The sequence below is a fragment of the Pelophylax lessonae genome (assembly GCF_965119305.1).
Source record: "Pelophylax lessonae genome assembly, chromosome: 4".
Taxonomy (NCBI): Eukaryota; Metazoa; Chordata; class Amphibia; order Anura; family Ranidae; genus Pelophylax; species Pelophylax lessonae.
Genome location: NC_138771.1, coordinates 193,168,490 through 193,194,176, shown reverse-complemented (window position 1 = coordinate 193,194,176; position 25,687 = coordinate 193,168,490). Strand labels below are relative to the sequence as shown.

The following is a 25,687-nucleotide window of genomic DNA, read 5'->3' as shown; positions in this document are numbered from 1 at the left end:
AGTCCTCTTTGTGTAATATCAAATTGGGACATCCCAAAGCAGTGCCACAAATGAGGGGTGGGATAACGGAAATCAAAATCCAATCTAGAAGGCCCAACCGGTGCCGACTAGAAATCTTAAAGGCTCAGACAAAAGGATGAGACTCAACTGAAAACCCAACAGAAAAAAACCCTCGAGGTAGACCAACGGTCTCCTCAAATTGCGGCCTGCAGAACCTTGCGGCCAAAAGAGGCATCCGACGATGCCATCACATCAACTTTATAACATTTTGTAAAGGTATGAACCGACGACCAGGTAGCCGCCTTGCAAACCTGGACCACTGACGCCTGATGGCGGAAGGCCCAGGAAGCACTAAGCGCCCGAGTGGAGTGCGCCTTAACAGGGAACGGAGGATTCTGACCCTTAATAGAATAAGCCTGTACCACCGTCTGTCTGATCCATCTGGAGATAGTCGCGGCAGATGCAGGCAACCCCTTTTTGGGGCCATCCGTGATCACAAAAAGTGAATCCGTCTTACGAAACGAGTCCGTAGTTTTCAAGTATACCCTGATTGCCCGAACCACATCCAAGGAATGTAACGCAAACTCCCGAGTATGACTGGGCTTAGGACACAGGGAAGGTAACACAATATCTTCATTCAGATGAAACTCTGAAACCACTTTAGGAAGGAAGGATGGATTCGGACGAAGAACCACCTTATCCCTATGAACCACCAGATATGGGGGGAACGACAAGATAATGCGGCCAGTTCTGACACCCTGCGTGCAGAAGTGATGGCCACCAAGAAGGCCGCCTTCTGGGATAACGTAAGCAAGGGAATCTCCCTAATATCTTCAAAGGGAGGTTTCTGAAGAACTGACAACACCAAATTAAGATCCCAGGGCGGTAAAGGCACGCGCACCCCCTGGATGAAATTCCGCACCAAGGAATGAGTAGCCAAAGGTTTCTGAAAGAAGATTGCCAACGCTGAAACCTGACCCTTGATAGTACTCAAGGCCAGCTTCTGCTCAACCCCCTGTTGCAGAAAAGCCAAGATTCGGGTCACCGAATAGGCATGTGGAGGAAATCCAAGGGATTCACACCACGCAATACAAGACTTCCATGTGCGATGATGGGCTTTTCTGGAAGTCGCTTTCCTTGCTTTAATTAGAGTAGGAATAACTGAAGTTGACAATCCCTTGTCCTTCAGCACCTGGGTCTCAATAGCCAGGCCATTAAAGCCAGCGATTGTAAAGCAGGATGGAAGATCGGTCCCTGAGACAGCAGATCCTCCCTGAGAGGAAGTCTCCAAGGAGCGTCCACGACCAGCCTGACCAAGTCGGCGTACCAGGGTCGACGAGGCCAGTCCGGAGCTACCAGGATAACTGGAATTCCCTCCACCTCTATCCTGCGAAGAAGTTTCGGCAGCAACTTGAGAGGAGGGAAGGCATACAGTAGCTGATACGGTCCCCACGGGGCGACCAGCGCGTCTGCCGCGTCCGCTAGAGGATCTCGGGAGCGGGCTACAAACCTCCGCACCTTCCTGTTGAGCCGAGATGCCAACAGATCCACATCCGGGGTGCCCCAATGAAGGCACAGCTGGTGAAATACCTCTGGATGAAGAGACAATTCCCCTTGATCCAGAATCTGACGGCTGAGATAATCTGCCTGCCAATTTTCCACCCCCGGAATGAATACCGTGGAGAGAGCCAGAACAAACCGTTCCGCCCAACGAAGATTGCTGGCCACTTCGATGGCCGCCAGGACACTCTTGGTGCCCCCTTGGTGATTGACATAAGCCACGGCCGTGGCATTGACCGACTGGATCCGAACCGGGCTGCCCTGGAGCTGCACGGTCCAGTAAATCAGTCAAAGTCTGATCACTCTCAGTTCCAATACATTTATCGGTAACCTGGATTCTATCGGAAGAAATGACTTCCCCTGGCTGAGCAACGGAGACCGAAGCCACCAGACCAGAGACTCCCTGGTCCGCTCGCTCAACCGGATCCGATTGTCCAGGGAATCGGGATTCCGATTCCATTTGAGAAGAATCTCCTTTTGGAGAATTCGGGTATGAGACTGGGCAAACGGTACTGCCTCGAAGGAGGCCACCATCAGTCCCAGGACCCTCATACAAGTCCGAAGGGAAGGCCAGTTGACGGACAGCAACATCCGAATCGTTGACTGAATCTTCTGGAGTTTCTCTGCAAGGAGAAACACTCTTGCCAAGGATGTATCCAAAGTTAGGCCCAGATAGTTCAGTCTCCTGGTGGGAACCAGGGATGATCTTTGGGAAAAGCGAAGAAAACGCTGATGTCCTGCGAAGATGGGGATCTGAAGATAGGTATCCTTGATGTCTATGGACGCCAGGAAATCCCCCTGATGCAGAGAGGCCACCACTGTTCGGATGGACTCCATCTTGAATTTTTGTACCCGGACAAAACACTGGAGTGCTCTCAAGTCCAGAATTGGATGCACCTTGCCCTCTTTCCTGGGTATTGTGAACAGGTTCGAATAGAACCCCTGAAAACGTTCAGTCCAAGGAACGGGAACTACCACTCCTTGTTGCATCAAATCCATTACTGCTCCCCGCAAAGCTTTTAAGCGATCCGGGGATAGTCGAATATTGGAAGGGAAGAATCGCACCGGTGGAAGTGATCGAAACTCGATTTTGTATCCCGACCGTATGACCTCGCGAACCCATTTGTCCGGGATTCTGGAAAGCCATGGATCCGGAAACCGGTGAAGACGTCCCCCCACCCCAGAGATGGGTGGGGGCGCACCTTCAGGCTGTATTGGTCTTATCTTCAGGTTTGGCTGAGCCGGACTTTTGTTTACCCGACCAGCGCCCTTTGAAACCTCCTGAGGGAGCTTTGGAGGGCTTCGCCTTATCGCCCGCCCCAGCGGAACGAAAAAATTTTATGAGCGGAAAAGGAAGGTCCTCGTCTGTTACGAGGTCCTTTACCCTTAGCAGTCTGTGGCAAAAAAGTGCTCTTGCCCCCAGTGAGATACTTTATAATCTCATCCAAGGTGGCCCCAAACAGGCGATTCCCTTGAAAGGGGAGATTAGCCAAAGCTTTTTTGGAACCTTGATCCGCCGACCAGCACTTTAACCACAACACGCGTCTGAGGACCACTGCTGAAACTGATGCACGCCCCAACAATGGAGTGGCGTCCAGGGCGGCGTCACAGATGAACTGTAGCCCTTGTATCATCTGCTCCAGCAAATCTGATACTGCCGGGGGGATACTTCTCCCCTCTAGGTCACGGCGTAACAATTTGGTCCATTCTGTCAAAGTTTGTCAAAACCAATGGCAACCACTGGCCTAAAGGCTGACCCTATCAGGGAAAAAATGGAGCGGGATTCCGCTTCAACCTTACGATCCACCGGATCCCTAAAGGACGGAGCGTCCTCCAACGGGATAACAGTGGCTTTATTTAGTCTGGAAATCGGTGAGTCCACCACTGGTGGTACCGTCCATTTTTTAAGGAGGGATTCCTCAAATGGATAGCGCCTAGCAATGCGTTTGGAAATAGCATGGGTTCGTTTCGGACGACCCCATTCTTCTTTAATTAGATTACCAAAACATTTGTGCAAGGGAAAAACCTTCGCCATTTTGGTAGGCTTGCTAGTACCAAAAGGAATTTCAGTATCAGCTACCTCTGCCGGTGTAACCTCAAGACTTAAGGTTTCCCGGACAGACACAACTAGTGCATCCACCATGCTTCTTCTTGTGCTATGGCTGAGGCAGAAACGTCCTTCTCACTGTCTGAGGAGACCGTACCCGAAAAAAGCAGCCCCAGAAGAGGGACCTGCAGCTGCAGTGACAAGCTCAGAATCCGTATCTGAAGTGTCAGATGAAATAGGGGTAGGCGGGGGTCGCTTTCTTGCCCCCCGTCCCTGACAGGCCACCTCCACCCGGGATACAAAAGACTCCAAAACCGCTGACAATGCATCAATCATAAGTGGGGCACTGGAGGGTCCTGCGGCCACCTCGAGGGGATCAGGTGGGGATACGTGTGTGGCAGGGTCCATGATTAATCCAAGACACTTGCCAGCAAACAAATATTGCAAAAGAAAAAAAACTTTTTCTTTTGTAATCCCCCAGCGCAACAGCGCCCCTCAGTGTTACCTGCTTCGGACCCCCACAGAGAGAGAGAGAGAGATCCCAAGGGCTCACCACCTGATGCACAGAAGCTTCTACCAAACTGCTCTCAGCGCTGTCCTTTACAGACAGGAAGTCTTGTGGATCGTTTTCCCGGGTAAAGGAGGCGGCTCCGCCCCTTTACACGCCTTCCGGCGCTGTCCCTGCTACTCCTCGAGGTAGCTGGGAGTCTCCAAAATGGCCGCCCCCCCATGCAGGAGACACGAGGCTACGCCAAGATGGCAGCCCCGCGCGACCTGCGGGAGGATGGCGGCGGCCTGCGCCTGTGGAAAGCTGGCGGCGGCCTGCTAAAACGTGCGGCCTGCGGAAGGAAGGCAGCGGCCTGTGCGAGGATGGCGGCGGCGGATGGCGGTAGTCCAGGTAACTGCAACCTTATGCATAAGGTAGGATCATATCACCCTCTTGCATGGCCATCCTAAATAGTAATGCCAGCCCCTGACCTCAGTCATGGTCCCTTTACAGTGCCCACTCTTTACAGTGACTATCCGATAGTCAGCTCCCAAACCAAGCCTCCTGGTTCTTATTCACCAAATCACACTCAAGAGGGAGATCTGTGACACGTTATAGGATAGAGGGGGGACCCAGGATCAAGAGGGTCCGACCATCCACAGAGGGGCCCGTGTCTATTCCCAAAACCCGACAGGGGAGAGAGGGAACATACTACTCACCATAACGGAACCGGCGGGCACCCACTCCTAACAGAACCCCTCTCTCCACCGGGGTGGGGGGGTTGTTGACCAATACGGACGCCGCGACTCAGTTTCCAACTGGTCGTCGGCGTCCCGGCGAGACGTTTAACTCGCAGGGCAAGTCCCCGTCCAGTGGGACTATGTCGCGGCCGACCCAGCGTGGAGCTAGGGCCTGCACGTGCTCGTAGGCTGACTGGGGTGACCACTGGATCTTAACATCCAGCCCGTCGCCCAGTTCCAGCAAAATTGTTGAAATGTGTCGCGGCCGATCCAGCGCGGAGCTGGAATCTGCACGCGCTTGTAGGCCGGCTGGGGTGACCACTGGACCTCAAAATCCAGCTCGTCGCCCAGATCCGGCATAATTTGCTTGAAGATCTCACAGGAACAACAGGAGAAAAAAGCTGCCTAAAAAAGAAAAATTTTTTCTAAAAAATCTTGCCAGGACCAAAATATCCCAGCAAGGAACTTAGGTCCTTACTCCTGAATAGACAGAAAAAAACTGACATCCTGTAGCAGAGAGAGAGAGGATATACCCTCTGGGACTGCCCCTAAGGTGTGGCCAGAACGTTTTCTTCTGCCTAGTGTCCTTCTCCTGTAGAGGGCAGTATAACCCAATTTGATATTAATCAAGGAGGACTGCGTCTGTCAATGAGCGACAGAGAAATGATGTCACGCCACTAGAGGCAGAACATAGTTCTGAGCCACAAGAAAATGGAAGTCTATGGGGGGGGGGGCTCTGAGAAAATGGCCGCTGAGCACATTGAGGAAACACATTGCCCATACTAAAGATGGCGCCCGAAGGGCGCCAAAGCATTACAGAAAGTGGCTGCTGCCCTCACAATGAGGTCAAACAGCCTGCCCACACCTGAAATGGCGGCCCCACGGTTTTACACCGATTGCGGCCCCCACAAGCATGTCTGTACCCCCAAAACTTTGCACAAGCATCACAGGGACTCAGGGACCCCCGCAACCCCCCCTCACCGCGGCAGAACCGCTATAGCGCCTCTGCAGGGACCGGAAAGGGACACACGGGAACCATACTGACAGACATGAGGGGGATATCATAGACTCCACATAGACTGCCATTCCCATAACAGAGGCCCCACAAACACCCCCCCCGACAGATAATGCCATAGCCAGAGGGGTAGCATGGTACTCACCGTCCAGCGAAACGTGGGGTACCGCTCTGACAGGAAGCCTCCCACTCCGGGTGGGGGTGCAGTCAGCCGAACAGGACGCTAGCAACATGCGGCGTACCGCAGTTAAGACATCCCAGCAAAGTAGCCACTTCACAGGCTTGTCCCTGAGGACAGGGACAGGTCGTTTGCGAGGCCTGGGCGTACGCATAGCCTGCTAACGCTCGATGGCAGACTGGTATTCCGTAAGGCTCTATGATAACCAGTGCGATTCCCAGGTCCGCAAACGATGTAGTCTTTTGAAGTCTGACTAAGCGCAGGAACAAATAAAAAGCGATCAGTGTAAAGAAAAATCACTTTTTCAAATAAAAAATAAGAAGAAAAGGCTGAGACTGCAGCCCCAGCCATGGGAAGCCTGCCTACTCCTAACTAGGCAAAAGACAAACTGAATTGGGAATGCCGCTAGCAGGGGGGTATTGGACCAGAGGGACAGCCCCCTGTAGCTGTGTCTATAAAAGGTTTTGTGAATGTTTTTTTAACAAAATCTTCTGCCTAGCTTACTCCTGTGTATAAGACCAATACCCAGTAGTGAAGACTGTATGAGTGGGCAGAGACTGTCAAGAGGACGTAAAGAGAAATGTGATTTACTGTAAAATCCATTTCTCTGATGTTCATTAACAGACACAGCTTCTGCTCTTCTTAACCATTGGGACGTCCCAAAGCAGTGTTAAACATGAGGGGTGGCTAAACAAGGCTAAACTCTAGCCAACCAGGTAAACAGGAGCTCAACCAAAACTGCAGCCCACCTGAAAAAAACAAATACACCCTCAAAGAGGACCAGGTCCTCTTAACAGCAGCCAGCAAAACCTTGCGGCCAAAAGAAGCATCCCCAGATGTCAATACATCCACTTTATAGAACTTTGAGAAAGTGTGCACCGACGACAAGGTGGCTGCCTTGCAAACCTGCGTCACTGATACCGGATGATGGAAGGCCCAGGAGGCCCTGAGCGCCCGACTAGAGTGTATCTTGACAGGGAAAGGAGGAACCTGACTCTTGATGGAATAGGCCTGAATCACCGTTTGTCTGATCCATCTGGAAAGGGTCGCAGAGGAAGCCAACCCTTTCCGATGCCTACCCGTGAGCACAAATAGCGAGTGACTTCCTAAAAAGACCCCGTAGCTACCAAGTACACCATAATCGCCTTGACCACATCCAAGGCATGCAAAGCAATTTCCTTCAGATGTTTTGGCCTTGGACACAGAAAAGGAAACGCAATGTCTTTATTCACATGAAAAATTAGAGATAACCTTTAGAAGGAATGACAGACAGGGGCAAAGAAAACCCTCGTCTCTGTGAACCACCAAGTAAGACGGACAGGATAACGCCACCAATTCCGACACCCTGCGTGCAGAGGTGATAGCCACCAAAAAGACCACCTTCTGGGACAGCGTAAGCAGGGGAATCTCCCAAAGATACTCAAAAAGGTGGCTTCTGGAGGACAGAGTACCAAATTGAGGTCCCAAGGCGACAAGGAGACCACACTGGAAGAGCCAAGGGTTGTTGAAAGAAGATCGCCAAGGCCGACACCTGGCCCTTAATGGTACTCAAGGCCAGTTTCTGCTCAACCCCCCCTTCCTGCATAGAAGTCTTGGCAGAAGTTTGAGAGGAGGGAAGGTGTAAATCAGACGATACTGACCCCAAGGGGCCACCAGTGCATCTGTGGTGTCCGCCAGAGGATCCCGTGACTGTGCCACAAACCTCTGCACCTTTCTGTTGAGCCAAGACGCCAACAGATCCACCTTGGGAATGTCCCACCAGAGACACAACTGATGAAACCCCTCCGAATGAAGGAAGCACTCCCCTGGGTCCAACGCCTGCTGACTGAGCCTGCTGACCAGTTTTCCACCCCAGGAATGTATACGGCGGAGAGGAGTGTAACTAAACGTTCTGCCCACCTTAGAATGCCGGCTAGCTCCAGAGCCGCCAGAACACTTCTTGTGCAGCCCTGGTGATGGACATAAGCCACGGACGTGGGATTGTCCATTTGGATGTGCACTGGACATCCCTAAAAGCGATCCGTCCAATGTTCCAGGCACAGTCTGATAGCTCGGAGTTCCAGAACAATGATCGGTAGTCTGGACTCTTCCAGTGTCCAACCCCCCTGAGTAGAATTTTTGCAGAGGACGCCTTCCCACCTGGACACGCTTGCATCCATGGTGATCACTGTCCAATACCAGGGGAGGAAGGATTTACCCAGCCGAAGCGACAGAGAACGAAGCTACCATATAAGGGACTCTTGTTCACTGGCTCAGTCGGATCAGATTGTCCAGCGACTGCGGATTATTGTCCCATTTGCTCAGAATCTCCCTTTGCAAGGACCTCATATGGAACTGTGCAAACGGGACTGCCTCAAAAAGGTAGACACAATCAGGCCCAGCACCCACATGCAGGTCCAGAGGGATTACCATCTGCTAGACAGCAGGAGTGGAACTGCAACCTGCAGTTTCTGGAGTTTGTCCAGAGGGAGGAGCACTCTGGCTAAGGCCGAGTCCAAAATCAGACCAAGATAGTCCAGCTTTGTGGACAGAACAGAGCAGACTTCTGAAAATGCAGAATCCAGTCGAACTCCCTTTAGAGTTCGTATGGTGATCGCCAGGTTTTCCACCAGAGCAGTAGGAGACTTCGCTCGCAGAAGGAGGTCATCCTAGTATCCCAATACCGCGATCCCTGATGGCGTAATACTGCTAGCACTGGGGCCAACGCTTTTGTGAAGACCTGAGGAGCTGAGGCAAGACCAAAGGGTAATGCCACAAACTGATAATGCATCTCTCCCACAGCAAAGCGAGGAAGCGCTGGAGACAGACACATATTCGAATGTGAAGGTAAGCATCGTTGATGCCGATAGAAGCAAGAAGATCCTGCTGATGCAAGATGCCACCACCGTGGACTATTTCTGAACTTCTGCACCCGTACAAAGCAGTTCAGCGCCTTGAGGTCCAGAATTGGACGCACCTTGCTTTCCTTGCTGGGAACTGTAAACAGGTTTAAGTAAAATCCCTGAAAACATTGTGATGCCGGAACTGGGACAATCACCCCTTGAAGTCTTGAAGTAACCGGTCCTGCACCACCCCAAAAAGACCTTGTAAGCGGTCCAAGGACAGGCACAAGTTGGAAGGAAAGAACCTTACAGGAGGGTAAGAACCAAACTCGATCTTGTAGCCAGACTGTTTGACTTTGTGGACTCACTTGTCTTGTACCAAGAAAGACCACAGGTTCAAACCAGCGAAGACTCTCTCCCCCCCCCCCCCCCCCAACACCCAATATGGGTGAGGGTGCACCTTAATGCTGAAGAAGCGTTGTCCACGGGTCTGGAGAAGCCCGCTCTTGACATGCCAGACCAAGTTCGCTTGGATCCAACAGAGGAGGCCCTGAAGGGCTTTGATCCCTTGTCAGTCGCCCCTGAGGGACGAAAAATCTTCTTATGCACCAAGAAAGATGGCCCGCGATTTCAGGCATCCAATATTATGTTTGAGCCTTGTCCCTAGCACACTGAGATTTCTCCAGATAATTGGAATCTTTTGGTATTCTATACTGTAGATGATGATATTTAAAGTCTCTGCAACTTTTATGCTGAGAAACATTATTCTTGTTCGACAATTTTCAGTTCCATTTTTTCACAGATTGGTGAACCTCTGCCCATCTTTACTTCTGAGACTATGACTCTGCAAGATGCTCTTTTTATACCCAATATTATTACTGATCTGTTGCCAATTACCCTAATTGGTTGCAATGTTCTTCCAGCTCTTCCTTGTTCATACCACTTACTTTGCCACCTTTATGTAACCCTGTTCCAAATTGTTTTGAGACGTGTTGCTGCCATCTTCAACTTCTAAATTATCAATTTTTTCCCCTTAAAATTTTACATTTTCTATTATGAAAAAAATGGGTTTATGAGATTTGTAAATTATTAATTTTATGTCAATTTTACACAGCGTCCCAACTTTTTGGAATTGGTGTAGCAAACAAAGCAGGCTTTTTATTGCAGAAGAGACATGCAATGCCTTTTACGCAAAAAGATACACTTGCCTGCCATTTCACAATCCTTTGTATAATGTTGACATTTTGGCACACTGATAGTGTGCCGAGATAACATCCCACAAAATGTCCAAAGACTGGCACCCAGAAGAAGTCGGGGAGAAGATGCCAATGCAGGCAAGGCATCTTAAGGGTATCAGGCAGTTGAAAATAAGGTAAGTACTGTATTTGTGCTTTTAGTTCTGCTTTGAGGTGGATGTAAACCTGAGACATAATAAACAGAACAAAGCATATTCTTCTATACAGTGTACTTGCATCTATCTAAAGCACCGAGTGTGTTTTTTCTCGGCTGCTTTGTTCCTCAGTTATCAGCATCAGTCACTTCTGGCAAATTTTCACTCCATCACTGGCAAAGTGATGGATGGTTCATATCCTTAGCTCTGCAGGTTCTCCATGTACTGTGTTAAGGGGGGTATATCCCTTACCTCCATTCAGGGCTCAGAGATCTCCTCACTGAGAGACTTCAGATCTCTACCCCCGCTGCTATGGTTGAGAAAAACATAATTTGATCTATGTGTTTTTAGAACAATCTACAGAAGAGATGGCTGAAGATAACAGGTACAACTTCCGTAGGAGGATTTGTTTCATATCTATGTATAATCTGAGGCCAACATATGAGGGTTTTCAACCACTTCCACTGTATCCAAAAAAAGATTCAAGGCAAACTGTAAATGATAACAGTCACACAGTTAGTTGTATACTCAACCAAACTGTCAAGCCATCAAATGGCTGATGTCATATCTGACCACATGTGCAGCACAATGGCAACTGCAGATCAAACAGAGACTAAGACGGCAGCTTCCTTGACTGTAAAGAATAGGAGGAATACATTCTACTTGAAACTTTTTTACAAATTCCCCTGGGACACCACTGTGTAAATTGTCTCAAATTTTTTTACTATAAAAAAAACAATTATGCACAAAGGTAAAGATTTAAATTTTTTCCAAGTGAATGAAGATTTCACCAAGGCAATTAACTAATTTTAATATAGCCTTACATTTATCAGATAATGCAGTTGCAGTTAGCTGGCAGTAAAATCAGTGTAAACACTTAGATTTTTAGTGTTTTCATACCTCCCGGTCTTGGCTTTAATATAAGATCTATCATTTCTTCCCAGTTGTTTTGAAGAATAGCCCTGCGGTTAAAATATACAAAGTAAGTTTTTACATTTTTTAAAAAGCAGCAAGTAAGAAAAAAAAATTCAGAATTACCTTCCAACTTGGTATGTTGGAACAGCGGTTGTACCAAAACGCTGCATGCCATAATAATTTATGAAGCCGATATCCCTGAGTGAAGTCATGGCTTGCGCTACCTGTTCATCTGTTCCATTAATATTTCTGTCATGTTAAACAAAAAAAACACAATAAATGGATTTTTGTAAAATCTTACCGTAAAATCCTTTTCTCTTAGCTCATTGACAGACGTAGTCCTCGGTGATACAGCACCTTCGGGTTATGTCGCCTCCACAGGAGTAGGACTAGACAGGAAATAAAATGCTCTGGCCACACCCTAGGGGCAGTCCCCGAGGGTATATCCTCTCTCTCTCTGCCACAGCAAATCAGTTATGTCACAAAGCAGTGTTTAGAGAATTTAACCCAACCCAACTCCAAAACAGAGGGGCGGGTACTACGTCTGTCAATGAGCTAAGAGAAAAGGATTTTACGGTAAGATTTTACAAAAATCCATTTTTCTCTATCGCTCATTGACAGACGTAGTCCTCGGTGATACAGCACCTTCGGGACGTCCCAAAGCAGTACCACAAATGAGGGGTGGGAGAAATGGAAATTAAATCCAATCTAGAAGGCCCAACCGGTGCCAACTAGAAGTTTTACAATGCTCATCCTCAATGATGAGACTCAACAAAAAATTTTCCAACAGAAAAAAACCCTCAAGGTAGACCACCGGTCTCCTCAAATTGCGGCCTGCAAAACCTTGCAGCCAAATGAGGCATCCGCCGATGCCATCACATCAATTTTATAAAATTTTGTAAAGGTATGTACCGACGACCAGGTGGCCGCCTTACATACCTGGACCACTGACGCCTGATGGCGAAAGGCCCAGGAAGTACTGAGCGCTCGAGTGGAGTGCGCCCTAACAGGGAACGGAGGACTCCGACCCTTAATAGAATAAGCCTGTACCACCGTCTGTCTAATCCATTTGGCAATAGTCGCGGCAGATGCAGGCAACCCCTTTCTGGGGCCATCCGTGATCACAAAAAGTGAATCCGTCTCACGGAACGATTCCGTAGCCTTCAGGTATACCCTGATTGCCCGAACCACATCCAAGGAATGCAACGCATGTTCCCGATGATGATTGGGCTGAGGACACAAGGAAGGTAGTACAATATCTTCATTCAGATGAAAATCTGAAACCACCTTTGGAAGAAAGGATGGCTTAGGATGAAGTACTACCTTATCCCTATGAATCACCAAGTATGGGGACTGGCATGATAAAGCAGCCAGTTCTGACACCCTGCGTGCAGAAGTGATAGCCACCAAGAAGGCCACCTTCTGGGATAAAGTAAGCAAGGGAATCTCCCTGATGTTTTCAAAAGGAGGTTTCTGTAGAACCGACAAAACCAAATTAAGATCCCAGGGCGGTAAGGGCGCGCGGACTGGTGGAGCCAGGTGCCGCACCCCCTGGATGAAATTCCGCACCAAAGACTTGGTAGCTAAAGGTTTCTGAAAGAAGATTGCCAATGCTGAAACTTGACCCTTGATGGTGCTCAAGGCTAGTTTCCGCTCAACCCCTTTTTGCAAAAAGGCCAATATTCGAGTCACCGAATAGGTACGTGGAGGAAATCCTAAAGATTATATAGATACAAGTCTTCCATGTGTGATAATAGACTCTGCTGGAAGTCGCTTTCCTTGCTTTAATAAGGGTAGGAATGACTGAAGCTGACAACCCTCTGTCCTTCAGTACTTGGGTCTCAATGGCCAGGCCATTAAAACCAGCGACTGTAAAGCACGATGGTAGATTGGTTCTTGAGACCGCAGATACTCCCTGAGACGCAGTTCCCACGGAACGTCCGCGACTAGCAAGTCCAAGTCGGCCAGGCCGGCTTGACGAGGCCAGCCTAGAATTTCTAGGACCACTGGCACTGACTGGATCTGAACCAGGCGTCCCTAGAGCTATCTGGCCCCGACCATCCGAGAAAGTCTGGTCGTTTTCTGTTCCCACACATTTATCAGACACCTGATTCCTATCAGGAACGGTGATCTTTCCTGGTTGAACCTCAGGGACTGAAGTCACCTGGCTAGAGGCTTCTTGGTCTGTCTGGTCAACCAGATCCGATTCCTGTGGGGAATTGAGACTAATCTTAGGAAAAGGTAAAGGAAAAGATCTGTTCAGGGAAAGGTGACTACCGCTCCCTGTAGTACTTAAATGTTGGAAGGGAAGAATCGCACCGGTAGCAGTAGTCGATGCTCGATCTAATGTCCTGAATACCGGTGAAAACGTCCCCCCACCCTCAAACCGGGTGGGGGCGCACCTTCAGGATGTAATCCTTTGCTTCGGGTTTGGCTGAGTCGGTCCTCGGTTTGTCCGACCAGCACTTCTTGAACCCTCCTGGAGGAGTCTTGCCTTTCCCGCTTGTTCCAGCCGGGCGTGCGAACCCTTTATGGGCGGTAAAGAAAGGTCCTCGCTTGTTGCGAGGTCCCTTAGCTTTAGCAGCCTGTGGCAAGAAAGTGCTCTTGCCCCCAGTGGCATCCTTAATGATCTCATCTAGGGTGGCCCCAAATAGGCGATTCCCCTGAAAGGGGAGATTCGTCAAGGTCTTTTTGGAACCTAGGTCAGCTGACCAGCATTTTAACCACAGCACACGTCTGAGGATTACCGCTGACATAGATGCATGCCCTAATAGGGGGGTAGCATCCAAGGCTGCGTCACAGACAAACTGTAGCCCTTGTATAATCTGTTCCATCAAATCAGATGTTCCCTGGGGGATATCTTTTCCCCTCAGGTCTTGGCGTACCAATCTCGCCCATTCCGTTAGTGTCTGGGAAACTAGACCAATAACAATTACTGGTCTAAATGCTGACCCTATCAGGGAGAAGATAGTGCGGGACTCCGCTTCCATCTTTCGATCCACCGGATCCTTAAAGGACGAAGTGTCCTCCACTGGGATAACCGTGGCTTTATTCAGCCTGGAAATAGGTGGATCCACCACTGGTGGTACCGTCCATTTCTTAATGAGGGATTCCTCAAACGGATAGCGTCTAGCAATACGCTTGGAAATAGTAAAGGTACGCTTAGAATGCTCCCATTCTCCTTTAATTTTATTACCAAAACACTTGGGTACAGGAAAAACCTTCACCGTTTTGATGGGCTTGTTAGTACCAAAGGGAATCTCTGTTTCAGTTGCCTCTGCCGGTAAAACCTCAAGTCTTAAGGTTTCCCGCACCGCCACAACTAGTGCGTCCACCAATGCTTCTTCCTGAATTATGGCAGAAGAATGAACGTCCTCCTCACTGTCTGAGGGAGCTTTACCTGAGATAACAGCCCTTGCAGAGGGACCTGCAGCTGCAGTGACCATCTCTGAATCTGAGTCAGAGGTGTCAGATGATATAGGGGTAGGCGGGGGTCGCTTTCTTGACCCCCGTCCCTGACAGGCCATCTCCACCCGAGCCACCAAAGACTCCAAAGCTGCTGTAAATGCATCCATACTCTGTGCACCGGCGGGTCCCGTGGCCCCCTCGAGGGAAACAGGTGGGGGTACTTGTGTGGCAGGGTCCATGATTATTCCAGTAACTACCCGGAAAATTCAATCCAAACTTAAATAAACTTTTTTTTTTTTTTTCCAGACCCCCAGCGCCACAAAAGCCCCTCAGTGTTACCTGCTAGGGATCCCTATCGAGCGAGAGAGAGAGAGAGAGAGAGAGAGAGAGAGATAGACCCCCAGGCTCACCACTTGATGCTCAGAGTTCACTGCAACAGATTACAGCGCTGTCTCCACAAACAGGAAGTCTTTTGGCTGGCTGCCCGGGAAGAAAGGAGGCGGCTCCGCCCCTCTGCACGCCTTCCGGCGCCTCCCCTAGCTCCACGAGGTGTTTGAGTCACCTCAAACATGGCCGCCCCCATGCTGCAGACACGAGGCTACGCCAAAATGGCGGCCTCGTGCGATCTACGGCGGTCTGTTACAGCATAGCGGCGTCCTGCAGAGTAACTAGGCATCGCAAAATCTTTCTCTCATGGAGATCAGCTTGACCAGCGGTACCGAACCCTGGCGGAACCGCGTGGCCGTCGGGAGACATGCTTCAGCTGGAGGAATGACCTGGCAAGCCGCATACATGTCCTGTGGCTTCTGACAGGTAGGATACTTCTAGTATCACAGTAAGATTCCAGTGCTGCCACATATTACAATCATTTAAACATACTTTGTAATTAAGATTGTCAGCTCCCAAACCAAGCCTGCTGGCTTTTTGTACACACAAATCACACTCAATATAGGGGGATCTGTGCTATGTTATAGGATAGAGGGGAACCCATCCTTACCATTACCGAGAGGGGCCCGCGTTCACCACAAGACCCGTCAGGGGGAAAAGGGGAACATACTACTCACCATACCGGAACCAGGCGGGCGCCAACTCCTGACAGTACCCCTCTCCACCGAAGTTGGAGGGCTGTCGACCAATACGGACGCCGTGACTCATGGTCCTTGGCGTTTCAGCGAGATGTTTAACTCGCAGGGTCAGTCCCCGTCCAGTGGGACTATGTCGCGGCCGACCCAGCGTGGAGCTATGGCCTGCACGCGCTCGTAGGCTGAACTGGGGTGACCACTGGATCTCAACATCCCGCCTGTCGCACAGTTCAGCTTTTTTGCTTGAAGATCTCACAGGAACACTGGAGAAAAAAAAGCTGTCTAAAAAAATCTTTTCTAAGAAAAAAATCCTGCCAGGACCGAAGATCCCAGCAAGGTATCTAGGTCCTTACTCCTGACTAGACAGAAAAAAACTGATTTGCTGTGGCAGAGAGAGAGAGAGGATATATCCTCGGGGACTGCCCCTAGGGTGTGGCCAGAGCATTTTATTTCCTGTCTAGTCCTACTCCTGTGGAGGCGACATAACCCGAAGGTGCTGTATCACCGAGGACTACGTCTGTCAATGAGCGATAGAGAAATTATTATTATTATTTCAGGTACTTCTATAGCGGTCAATTTACGCAGCGCTTTACATATACATTGTACATTCACATCAGTCCCTGCCCTCAAGGAGCTTACAATCTAAGGTCCCTAACTCACATACATACACAGTAGGGACAATTTTTTTTTATACAGGATCCAATTAACCTACCAGCATGTCTTTGGAGTGTGGGAGGAAACCGGAGTACCCGGACTGTTTACATTTTTTAAACAGTCACAGAAACAGCTTAGCTTCTTTTGGGACAAAATGTTTTTATATAGTGGCAAAAAAAAGTAGGTGAGCCCCCTGGAACTGTTTTTCTCTATCCAGCACCGTGCAGCTCTTTTACCATCTCTCTCTTATTTCAGGAGACTTCGCAGCAGGGAGGGCCATTGGCTCCTGCTGTGATCAAAGCTTGTGAGGAGGGAGTGGGGGGCAGGGTCAAGCAGTGCTATGTGTGTCCACAGGCGCACACACAAGCCCATTGCTACAGGGGCAGACTGAGAAGACTATGAGCAGCCAGAAGAAGACCCCAGAAGAGGAGGTTCAGGGCAGCTCTGTGCAAAACCACTACACAGAGCCGGTATGACATGTTTGTTCTTTAAAAAAAAAATAAAAAAAAAAAACCTTTACAAATCAATTAAATAGCTGGTCAGTCTTCGGCAGCAATTACTTTAGGCAAAGGCTTTTGATAGTTCTGGATCAGACCTGCACCATGTTCAGGAGGAATTTTTGACCATTCCCGTTTACAAAACGGTTTCAGCTCAGGCACATTTTTAGGATGTCTGGTGTGAACGGCTCTCTTGAGGTCATTCCACAGCATCTTTATATGGTTAAGGTCTGTGCTCTGACTAGGCCACTCCAAAAAGGCACATTTTCTTTTTCTTAAGCCAGTCTGTGATAATATTTACATTGATGCTTAGTGTCATTGTCCTGCTGCATCACCTAACTTTTACTAAGTTTCAGCTGGCAGACAGCCACCCTCACATTATCCTGTAGGATATTTTGGTAAACTTGAGAATAATTTTTGCCCTCAATCAGGGCTCGAGTCCTGCAGGAATGCATGGGAACGGAGTTCCTGTACTTTTTTCACAGCAGAACGCCATTCCATTAGCAGCTGCGTCCTGCAGGACTGGCAGGGACAGACTGGGCCGGGGGACAGCCAATTTCTGCATAAGCCAGCTACCATAAGGTCCACGCCGCAGGCAGGCTTTACATTCTAAAAAATGTTCAAAGCCAGATTTCTGGAGAAAGGTTATGATACAACCTATTTGGATCAAATGATCAAAGAGGTTGCTCACCTTAACAGGGATTCTTTATTTACATCAGAAAACACTACACAACAGCAGACAAAAGGTGTGTTTTGTCTGTTCATTACTCATTTTTCAGTTCAACACTATCAAATTAAAAAGATGATCCAAAATCGATGGCATATCTTACAAGCAGACCCTATATTAACCACTTTACCAGACAAACCTGAGGTATTTTTTTTAGACGTGCCCCCAATTTAAGAGATCAATTAGCCCCGGGTGTCGTAAATCCCCCCAAACACCTTCCTTTTTTACAGAATTACGTTTTTTTGTCCCTGTAATAAATTCATGATCTGCACTGCCAAAACAGAAAGAAGAAAACAAATCTTTCCTCTACCACCACAGGTTAAGACTACCAAATTGATGAATTTATTTCTTGTGAATCCACCCGTGGTGTATCTCCTAGAATGTTCCTGCCAAAAATAATATGTTGGAAGGACCACTAGGAGATTGAGAGACAGGTAAAGTGAACAGAACACGTATATAACATCCGAAAAGGCTATAGACATCATAGCTTATCTGCTCATTAAAGAACCTATCATGGAAGGGACCCTAGTTCCCTCAAATTTGTAGGCATAGCCAAATTAAAACCCCATTGGAGGGGATGTCATCGCACCAGAGACATTTCCAAATTAGAGAAGAAATGGTTGTAGGAGATAAAATGTTATACCCCTCTGGGATGAATGTGGAGTGGAATAATTGTTAGATTTAACAGGTTCTCTTTGTTTTTAAATATTCTGTACATTTTTGTATATTCTGCTCCACTATATACTATGGGTTGCTATGTGTTTATACGCAGTCCTCATATAACACTAAATTCCCTTTCACGTTTTTAACATATAGATATTTCCTGTTTTTATTCTGATTTTTAACATCGGGTTATTATATTTCTTCTTTTTTTTTTATATTATATTTCTGGTGTTTGGGCCCCTCTTGGTTGTGTTTTGTAAGTTTTTGTAAATTTTCTAGTTAAAACGCCAGATTAGACTGAGGTATTAGACAAGTGAATCGCCACTAGTTTCCACTTAATGGTTCACTAGAAATAGGCGCTGGACTGGAAGTCATATTGCTGCTTACCAACAATATGACATGGACACTGGAAATTATGTAATCAATATGGCGGGGAAACCGGAAGTGATATTCTGCAACTTTTAAGGTTTCCCCAATCTATGAAATCTAGCACAAGGTGAGGGCAGAATATATATTGGACATAACAGGCTGTATCCCTTAAGCTCCTGATGATGCCGCGGCGCGAAACGGCCATTGAGCTGGAATATATGCTTGAGGTCCAGCCCCCATTCTAGCTTTAGTTTGGCGGTACCCGCAGTAAGTGTATTGTAATCTTTATGCACTTTATGGACCTTCCTGTTGTACCAAACTGCCAGTTTTTCTGCACATTTATTGGCGCTTAGCTTATGGGAGTCTAAGATTTTATCATGTTTTATTTTATTTTGATTTAAAATGTTTTGGCTAAAATAAAATACTACACTATTAGAATTCATTCTCTTCTCATGTCTGATGATTTATCCTGCTTGACTGATTGAAAAATTCCTTGAGAGTACAACCGGATTAGTCAGTTCAAACTGATTTTCAGAAAGGAAACATTCATATCTAAACATGCGATTGCTGTCCTATAACAGACAGCAATCAGTTCTGGTGAGTTTGCATTTTAACCATTCGGTGAAGGCAAGACATCACGGGTGACACCTGAGATGAAATCGTGCACTGGGCAACCATGTATTTCCTTTTTTTCTTTCCCACCTGGATTCAATTATGGACACTTCATTTTGATATGAGATATTTTATCTAGGGATAGACTAGCTAAAATAGCAAATAAAATAAGATAAAATGGCAAGGTCGATATATCGAGGGCCGATATGCACTTTCCCCGATACATCGGTATCTTTCCCGGAACTGGCCGATATTTTTGTGATGTCATTCTGCCACGTTTGGAGTCGGTACTAGTCTCGCGGGAGTGCATCATAGCCATAAACCCACCTACAGCAACCCTGTGCCAGCCAGCCACCCACATCCACAGGCCCTGCACCAGCCAGCCAGATGCACTGTACAAGCGAGCCAGCCACCCACAGGCCCTGTACCAACCAGCCGCCCAAAGGCCCTGTACCAGCCAGCCGCCCACCACAGGGTGCCAGCCAGTCACCCACCACAGGGTGCCAGCAAGCCAGCCATTAAGCATTAAACAAAAATGAACATGTTCAGTGTGACGGTGGTGGGTATCAGACCCCTGGCCTTCTCATCCACCTCGTGACCAAAGACCAAGCAATCTCACACCCTGCCGTCACTTGCGTAACAATGCCACTCTCATCTGCACTCAGCACACAGATTGTCCAGCTTGCGGGACCACAATCTAGATGCCAGCAGACTGAGCAATTGTCACCGGGCTAACAATGAACCCTTTCTCTGCCACCACCCCTACGTTATAATGAGCCTAGAGGACGCTCGTGATTTTACAAATATCAATTATGACTTTAGAATAACCGTCTAACACACACTGTCACCTCAGACAAGAAATGTTTTAGATAGGTTAGCCTAAACAGTAGCGCGCTTTCAGGAGGCAGGTTATTTTGGGTCAGTTTGCGTTGAAGCGCTTAGAGACAAAGTTAACACTTTTCAAAATAAGGTTTAATTATAAGAAAGGTTAAAATTGGTGCGAATAAAAATATTTACAGAAAAATGGGTTATAAAGAAATAGAGACACAATACAGCAATTTAGAAATATGAACAAACTGAATATCCGCGCTACCAAAGTGAGCAGCTGGCACAAACCACAATGTGATACAGAAAAGATATAAAATGCAGCGCTATAAATAAAATCCTGTATATATATATTATGGAAACATAAGTTCAATTGAGGATAATATTATGGAACAGTCCAATCCACCAAAACACCATGGTAAGTGAAGAAATCCGTCAACTTGGTACTGGAAATAGTGAGAACCTCCACCACACGTAAAGTGACCAATTGGCCTCTTACCAGATACAGGTGACCAATGCTCTCACAAAGGTCGCCAAACATTTTTGCTCATAAGCAGGACGGTCAACTTCCAGAAAGTGTTAGCAGAAGCTCCCAGGATCCATAGATCACCTCCCAAGGACAGGATCAACCATGTAACGTCCCTCTCAAATATGAAATATAGAGACAGGGAAAGAGCATGGTGCAGTATGTTCCAATATAAAATTTATTTAAAATTAGGTGCACTCACCACATGTAAGAGCATAAAAAGGGTAGTGTACTTAATCACCTGCCCCTGTGGGCTACATTATGTAGGGCGCACCATTAGGGAGTTTCGGGTGAGAATGAATGAGCACATCGGTAACATTCGCAGGGGTTTCCCAAAGCATAACTTGTCCAAGCATTATGACAAGTATCATGGGAGGGACCCTACAGGGACCTCCTTCATGGTCATCGATCTTTTTAAGTCCAACTGGCGGGGTGGCAACCTACGTAGAGGTATCTCCCAGTTGGAGACTCGATGGATTTATCTCCTCAAATGCCTTAGGCTGTCTGGTTTAAATGTAGACCTGGATCTAAATTCATTCATTAACAACAGCTAACCTTGGATACTTTGCCTTATGTGGTTATAAATTATTATCCTGGCATAAATTATTTTTGATTTAATGTTTTATGTTAAGTTGTGTTAACTTTGGGTATTCACCTAATCTGTATACAATGAGGTATTGTTTATATATATTTTGGGTATTTTATATCACTATTGTATATGTTTGTTGCAATTGTAGTTCTTCTGGCTTGTGACCTCGACCTTTTTATATTTCTCCCCCGGTTTGGGTTTGAGTATTCATATCCGGTTTTATGCAATGGCTCTTATGGGTCCTTGGATGGTCTATAGGGCTGTTCCTATTAATTTAAGATTCTAGTACAATTTTTGTAATTTTTTCCCGTTTGCGGACTTATGCCTTTTTTCCCCATCTATGGACATTGTGATATTATGTAATGATCCCTCCCTTGGAGGGCGGATGTATCCTTCCGGGAGGTGATCGTTTGTTTTGTTTCCGGAGTGAGGGTATACTTCCGGTCCATTAGCCATTAGTCTCAAGGTCTGAGAACTCCTTCCGGTGTCTCAATGCGGTCCAGGTGTGGTTTTCACTTCCTGTGTGACCCCGGAGGGCGTGTCGGATGATCCCTTGCACTTCCGGATTTGATTAGCCTTTAAAAAGACATCTATAACGCTGCTCACTCCCCCCCCTGATGACGCAGTTGCCTCACAAGCCGGATTGAACGTACCGCTTGTCAGCGGTTATTGGATTTTATACTGAAGGTCTTTTTATGCTCTTACATGTGGTGAGTGCACCTAATTTTAAATAAATTTTATATTGGAACATACTGCACCATGGTCTTTCCCTGTCTCTATATTTCATATTTGAGAGGGACGTTACATGGTTGATCCTGTCCTTGGGAGGTGATCTATGGATCCTGGGAGCTTCTGCTAACACTTTCTGGAAGTTGACCGTCCTGCTTATGAGCAAAAACATTTGGCGACCTTTGTGAGAGCATTGGTCACCTGTATCTGGTAAGAGGCCAATTGGTCACTTTACATGTGGTGGAGGTTCTCACTATTTCCAGTACCAAGTTGACATATTTCTTCACTACCATGGTGTTTTGGTGGATTGGACTGTTCCATAATATTATCCTCAATTGAACTTATGTTTTCATAATATATATATACAGGATTTTATTTACAGCGCTGCATTTTATATCTTAATTTAGAAATATGAGAATAAAGAATGAAAATACTTGCATTAAAACGGTCCTGGTATTACCTTAGTTTCAGAAGCTGAACAGGTATGACTGGTTCCCCTTGAGCGATGTTATGGCTTGGATGGTAGGATGAAAACTGACTATCAGTTCCTGTCCTTTTTCTCTGATCCTCCAGGGGGTGTGACCAGAAGTACTTGGCCAATAGGCTCTGGTTCCATGGGCGGTCCCCCTGGAGCTCACACATGCTAAGACGCATCCCATTTAGACAGATTATTAAAATAACTCCTATCTTGAAATATGTAACAGTTACATGCTTGAAACTGACATTGGATTGTACGATATTTAATCTATTTTCTACAGACACTAAACACGGGTTATTTCGGAATAACCTCTGACCTGTAAAGCATCTGATCGCTAGCTTGTCTTTCCTAGGCATGAAGGTGTTCATGTTTGATCTTAATTCGATCGGTATTTTATCTGGCATTCAAATATATATTTTCTAGAGACATATCTTGCTTGGGTATGAAATTATGAAGTATGTGGTTAGACCTAGGAGCCATATGGCTGTGTTCAGATTACCAATTAACTCTAGAGCACGAGGAGACGGAATGATTGGGCGGTCAGTTTGCTTGTTTATATTAAAGGTGTGAAAAGTGTCAGCTGCACAGGACCTGGCATTCAGTGACCCAGGGTTCATTAACACTGCCAAAAGGCTGGGGGATGAGGCTGGTAAGAAATGACCCATTTGGTTTTTAACACTGTCAACTAAGCTCGAAACACAAGATGGATGCTTGCGACAGCGATTGAATGAAATGGCGGCCGGACAAACTAGGATGCCAACGCACGATACCATTACACCTCCCCTTCTTGTGGGCGCATAGGCGGGAATTGCAATTTCCCCGCCGGACGCAACCGACTCCTGCGGCTCGGCTTGACGCGACAAACCATCAGCGTTGCCATGGGTGCTACCTTTCTTGTGCCGGATGGTGAAATCGTATTGCTGGAGACTTAAGCTCCACCGAAGTAGTTTGCCGTTCTCCCCAGCAACACAATTTAACCAGCTTAGGGGATTGCGATTAGTGATCATAGTGAAGTCCATACAGGTACATCTGCAACTTCACGATCTGCCACACGATCTCAAAAACACTCCTTTTCGATCGTGGCATATGCAACTTCCATGGGGAGCAGCTTCCGGCTCAGATAGAGGATGGGATGTTCCTCTCCAGCATCCCTCTGGCCTAGGGCTGCATCTGGCCCAAAGGTAATGGAATCGGGTTGTGCCGGGACTGGGCGTTTAAATTCCGGGCCCCATGTTTCAGGTGCACAGACCAGTGCCTCCGTCAGGGCCGGACGTTCCTTCTGACACACTGGCGTCAAGGAGGCCCGTTGAGCCAGGGTACCGTTGCATGGGTCAGTCACCGGTTCAGCTGAGCCACTCTCTGAGGCACCCCAGCATCCTCCTGTGGCCAGCTGTACCCAGGAATGACGTACCCAAATTTGTGGTTTGAGGAGTAGGCCAGGTCCTGGTATCCTCAGTTCCAGATCTCTGGGTTCCTACTTCTCCCTGCTGTTCCCAGTACCAAACCGCTGACAGGTCGATCTGACAGTTACTATGCAGAACTGTCAAACTAGGCCGTGCCAGAATGTTTGGGACTGTGGACAGGAGCTCTGGGTGTTCCACCCAGACAGGGCCGAACACTATCAGGCCCCTAAAGCAGGCCACTGCACCAGGTTCGACCTCTCCCCGTGGATCACACGTGAGCCTTAGGGAGGTGTCTGATGCATTCCCAACCCCATCTAGCATTGCCGTAGACACAGTAAAGCCGCATGGGGTGGGGAAGGCTGGCTCGCCCGGAGCCTTCCAGGTTAGAGGGTTTGGTCCACGCCCCCTGCTCAGGTTCAAGGTGGTTAGACAGCGGGCACCAGCTAACTGCTTTGCAACCTCATAGTTCCTGGGCACAGGGTAGGCCACAATCGCAGGGCTGGCATTCAGCCTGCTTAAGGCTCCACAAAGAATTCTCTCGGTCTCCTGTTCCCCATGGGCCTGCGCCTCCTGTGAGACAGGGGGGGGGGGTCGCAGGTATGGGGGGAGCAGACACTCAGGCGCCCACCTCGTGGACGTCAAGGTGTGCCCTCCCAGGGTCTCCAATATCTCTGACGCGGCATGCGGTAAGCACTGCCAGCGGCATAGATACCTGGAGGGGGAAGGGGGGCTTCAGCTGAAGGCCCAAACCCACGCCCTGAGTGTCAGCTACCGCTAACAGGACACATGTCTTTCCCAGTTCAGGGGTACTAACTCTGCCCCTGGCATGTGCTGGGCTAGGATGTTGTTTGAGGATCAGGTCAAGCCACAAACCCTGGTGTTTCACCCCAGGCCCGGCCTGCCTGATCTCACAGGGACCCTTACAAAACCGATCATGTGACACCTTCAATACATGTCTGTGAGGTTAACTGGACACAATGAACAGCTGTATAACCCCTTCAGTCTCCAGGCCTTCTGACTGTTGTCCTGTCACACCTATCTGCCCATTGTCCCAGTCAAGCTGTTTACTCATCACAGCAGGGGGCCATTCAGCTCCATTCCTGAGTGATTGGATAGTCCGGTCGATCCTCAGTGCTGCCTGACAGGCAGTACTATAAGTCCCAGCCAGCTGTCCTGTGGCGAACAAAGACAGCTGCTGAGGCTTAACAGAGGTGGAGTCCACTGGGTCAGAACACCGCAACCTCCTCCTGCTGCTCTGCGACCAGGGCCTGCATCTCCACTGCCTGTGCCGCACTGCGAGGGACCACCAACATGGGTAAAACATTAGCATTATCATTAGTATCAACATTATCATCATCATTTTCATCATCATGAGCATCAACATCATCATCAATATTATTTGCATCGTCATTAGCCCCATCATTAACATTACTACAGCATACCCCTGGTAACTTCACAGGCAAGAGGGCCTCCTTTCCTTCTTCAAAAGATGGAGGACCTGGTAATTAACACCACTCCACCCCTCCCCCTCCCTCTGTCCATCCATAGGTTGCCCAGACATTAACCCAATATCTGCACACAGTACCTTTTCAAGTCCAGAGAGTTCCGTGGAGGCATCCAGGGTGCTCTTAGCAGGGTTGTAGTAAGAAACCAGGGTGCCTAGGTCGGCACCCAACAAAACAGCTGTGGGAATTTCCTCAGAGACTCCCACCTCCCTCATCCCACTCCCAGCACCCCAATCAAGGAAAACACGGGCAACCTGTGAGCGGGTCGCCCCAACTCCAGTGAGGGTAAAAAAAAAAACCTTTCTAGGGATGTCCCTTCTTATAACTTCTGGTCTGACCAAGGTGACTTCAGCTCCTGTGTCCCGGAAACCAGTGACAGTCCGGTTGCCCACGGTGACGGGCTACAAGTTGGCGGCGGTCCCCCGGGATCTCCTGCGGACAAACAGCACTGAGGATGAGTTGCTGG

At 48.0% G+C, this 25,687-nt stretch overlaps 1 protein-coding gene across 3 annotated transcripts in view; it reads right to left on the bottom strand.

The window, feature by feature from the left end:
- Positions 1–25,687, bottom strand: part of PUS7 (pseudouridine synthase 7) — a 238,722-nt gene that overhangs the window by 52,745 nt on the left and 160,290 nt on the right. For all 3 annotated transcript variants that reach the window (XM_082254435.1, XM_082254433.1, XM_082254434.1), the window contains 2 exons: positions 11,278–11,403; positions 11,140–11,201 (listed from right to left, as the gene is read on the bottom strand). In XM_082254435.1, the coding sequence (XP_082110561.1) occupies positions 11,140–11,201; positions 11,278–11,403 (188 nt within the window). The remainder of the gene's footprint in view (positions 1–11,139; positions 11,202–11,277; positions 11,404–25,687) is intronic.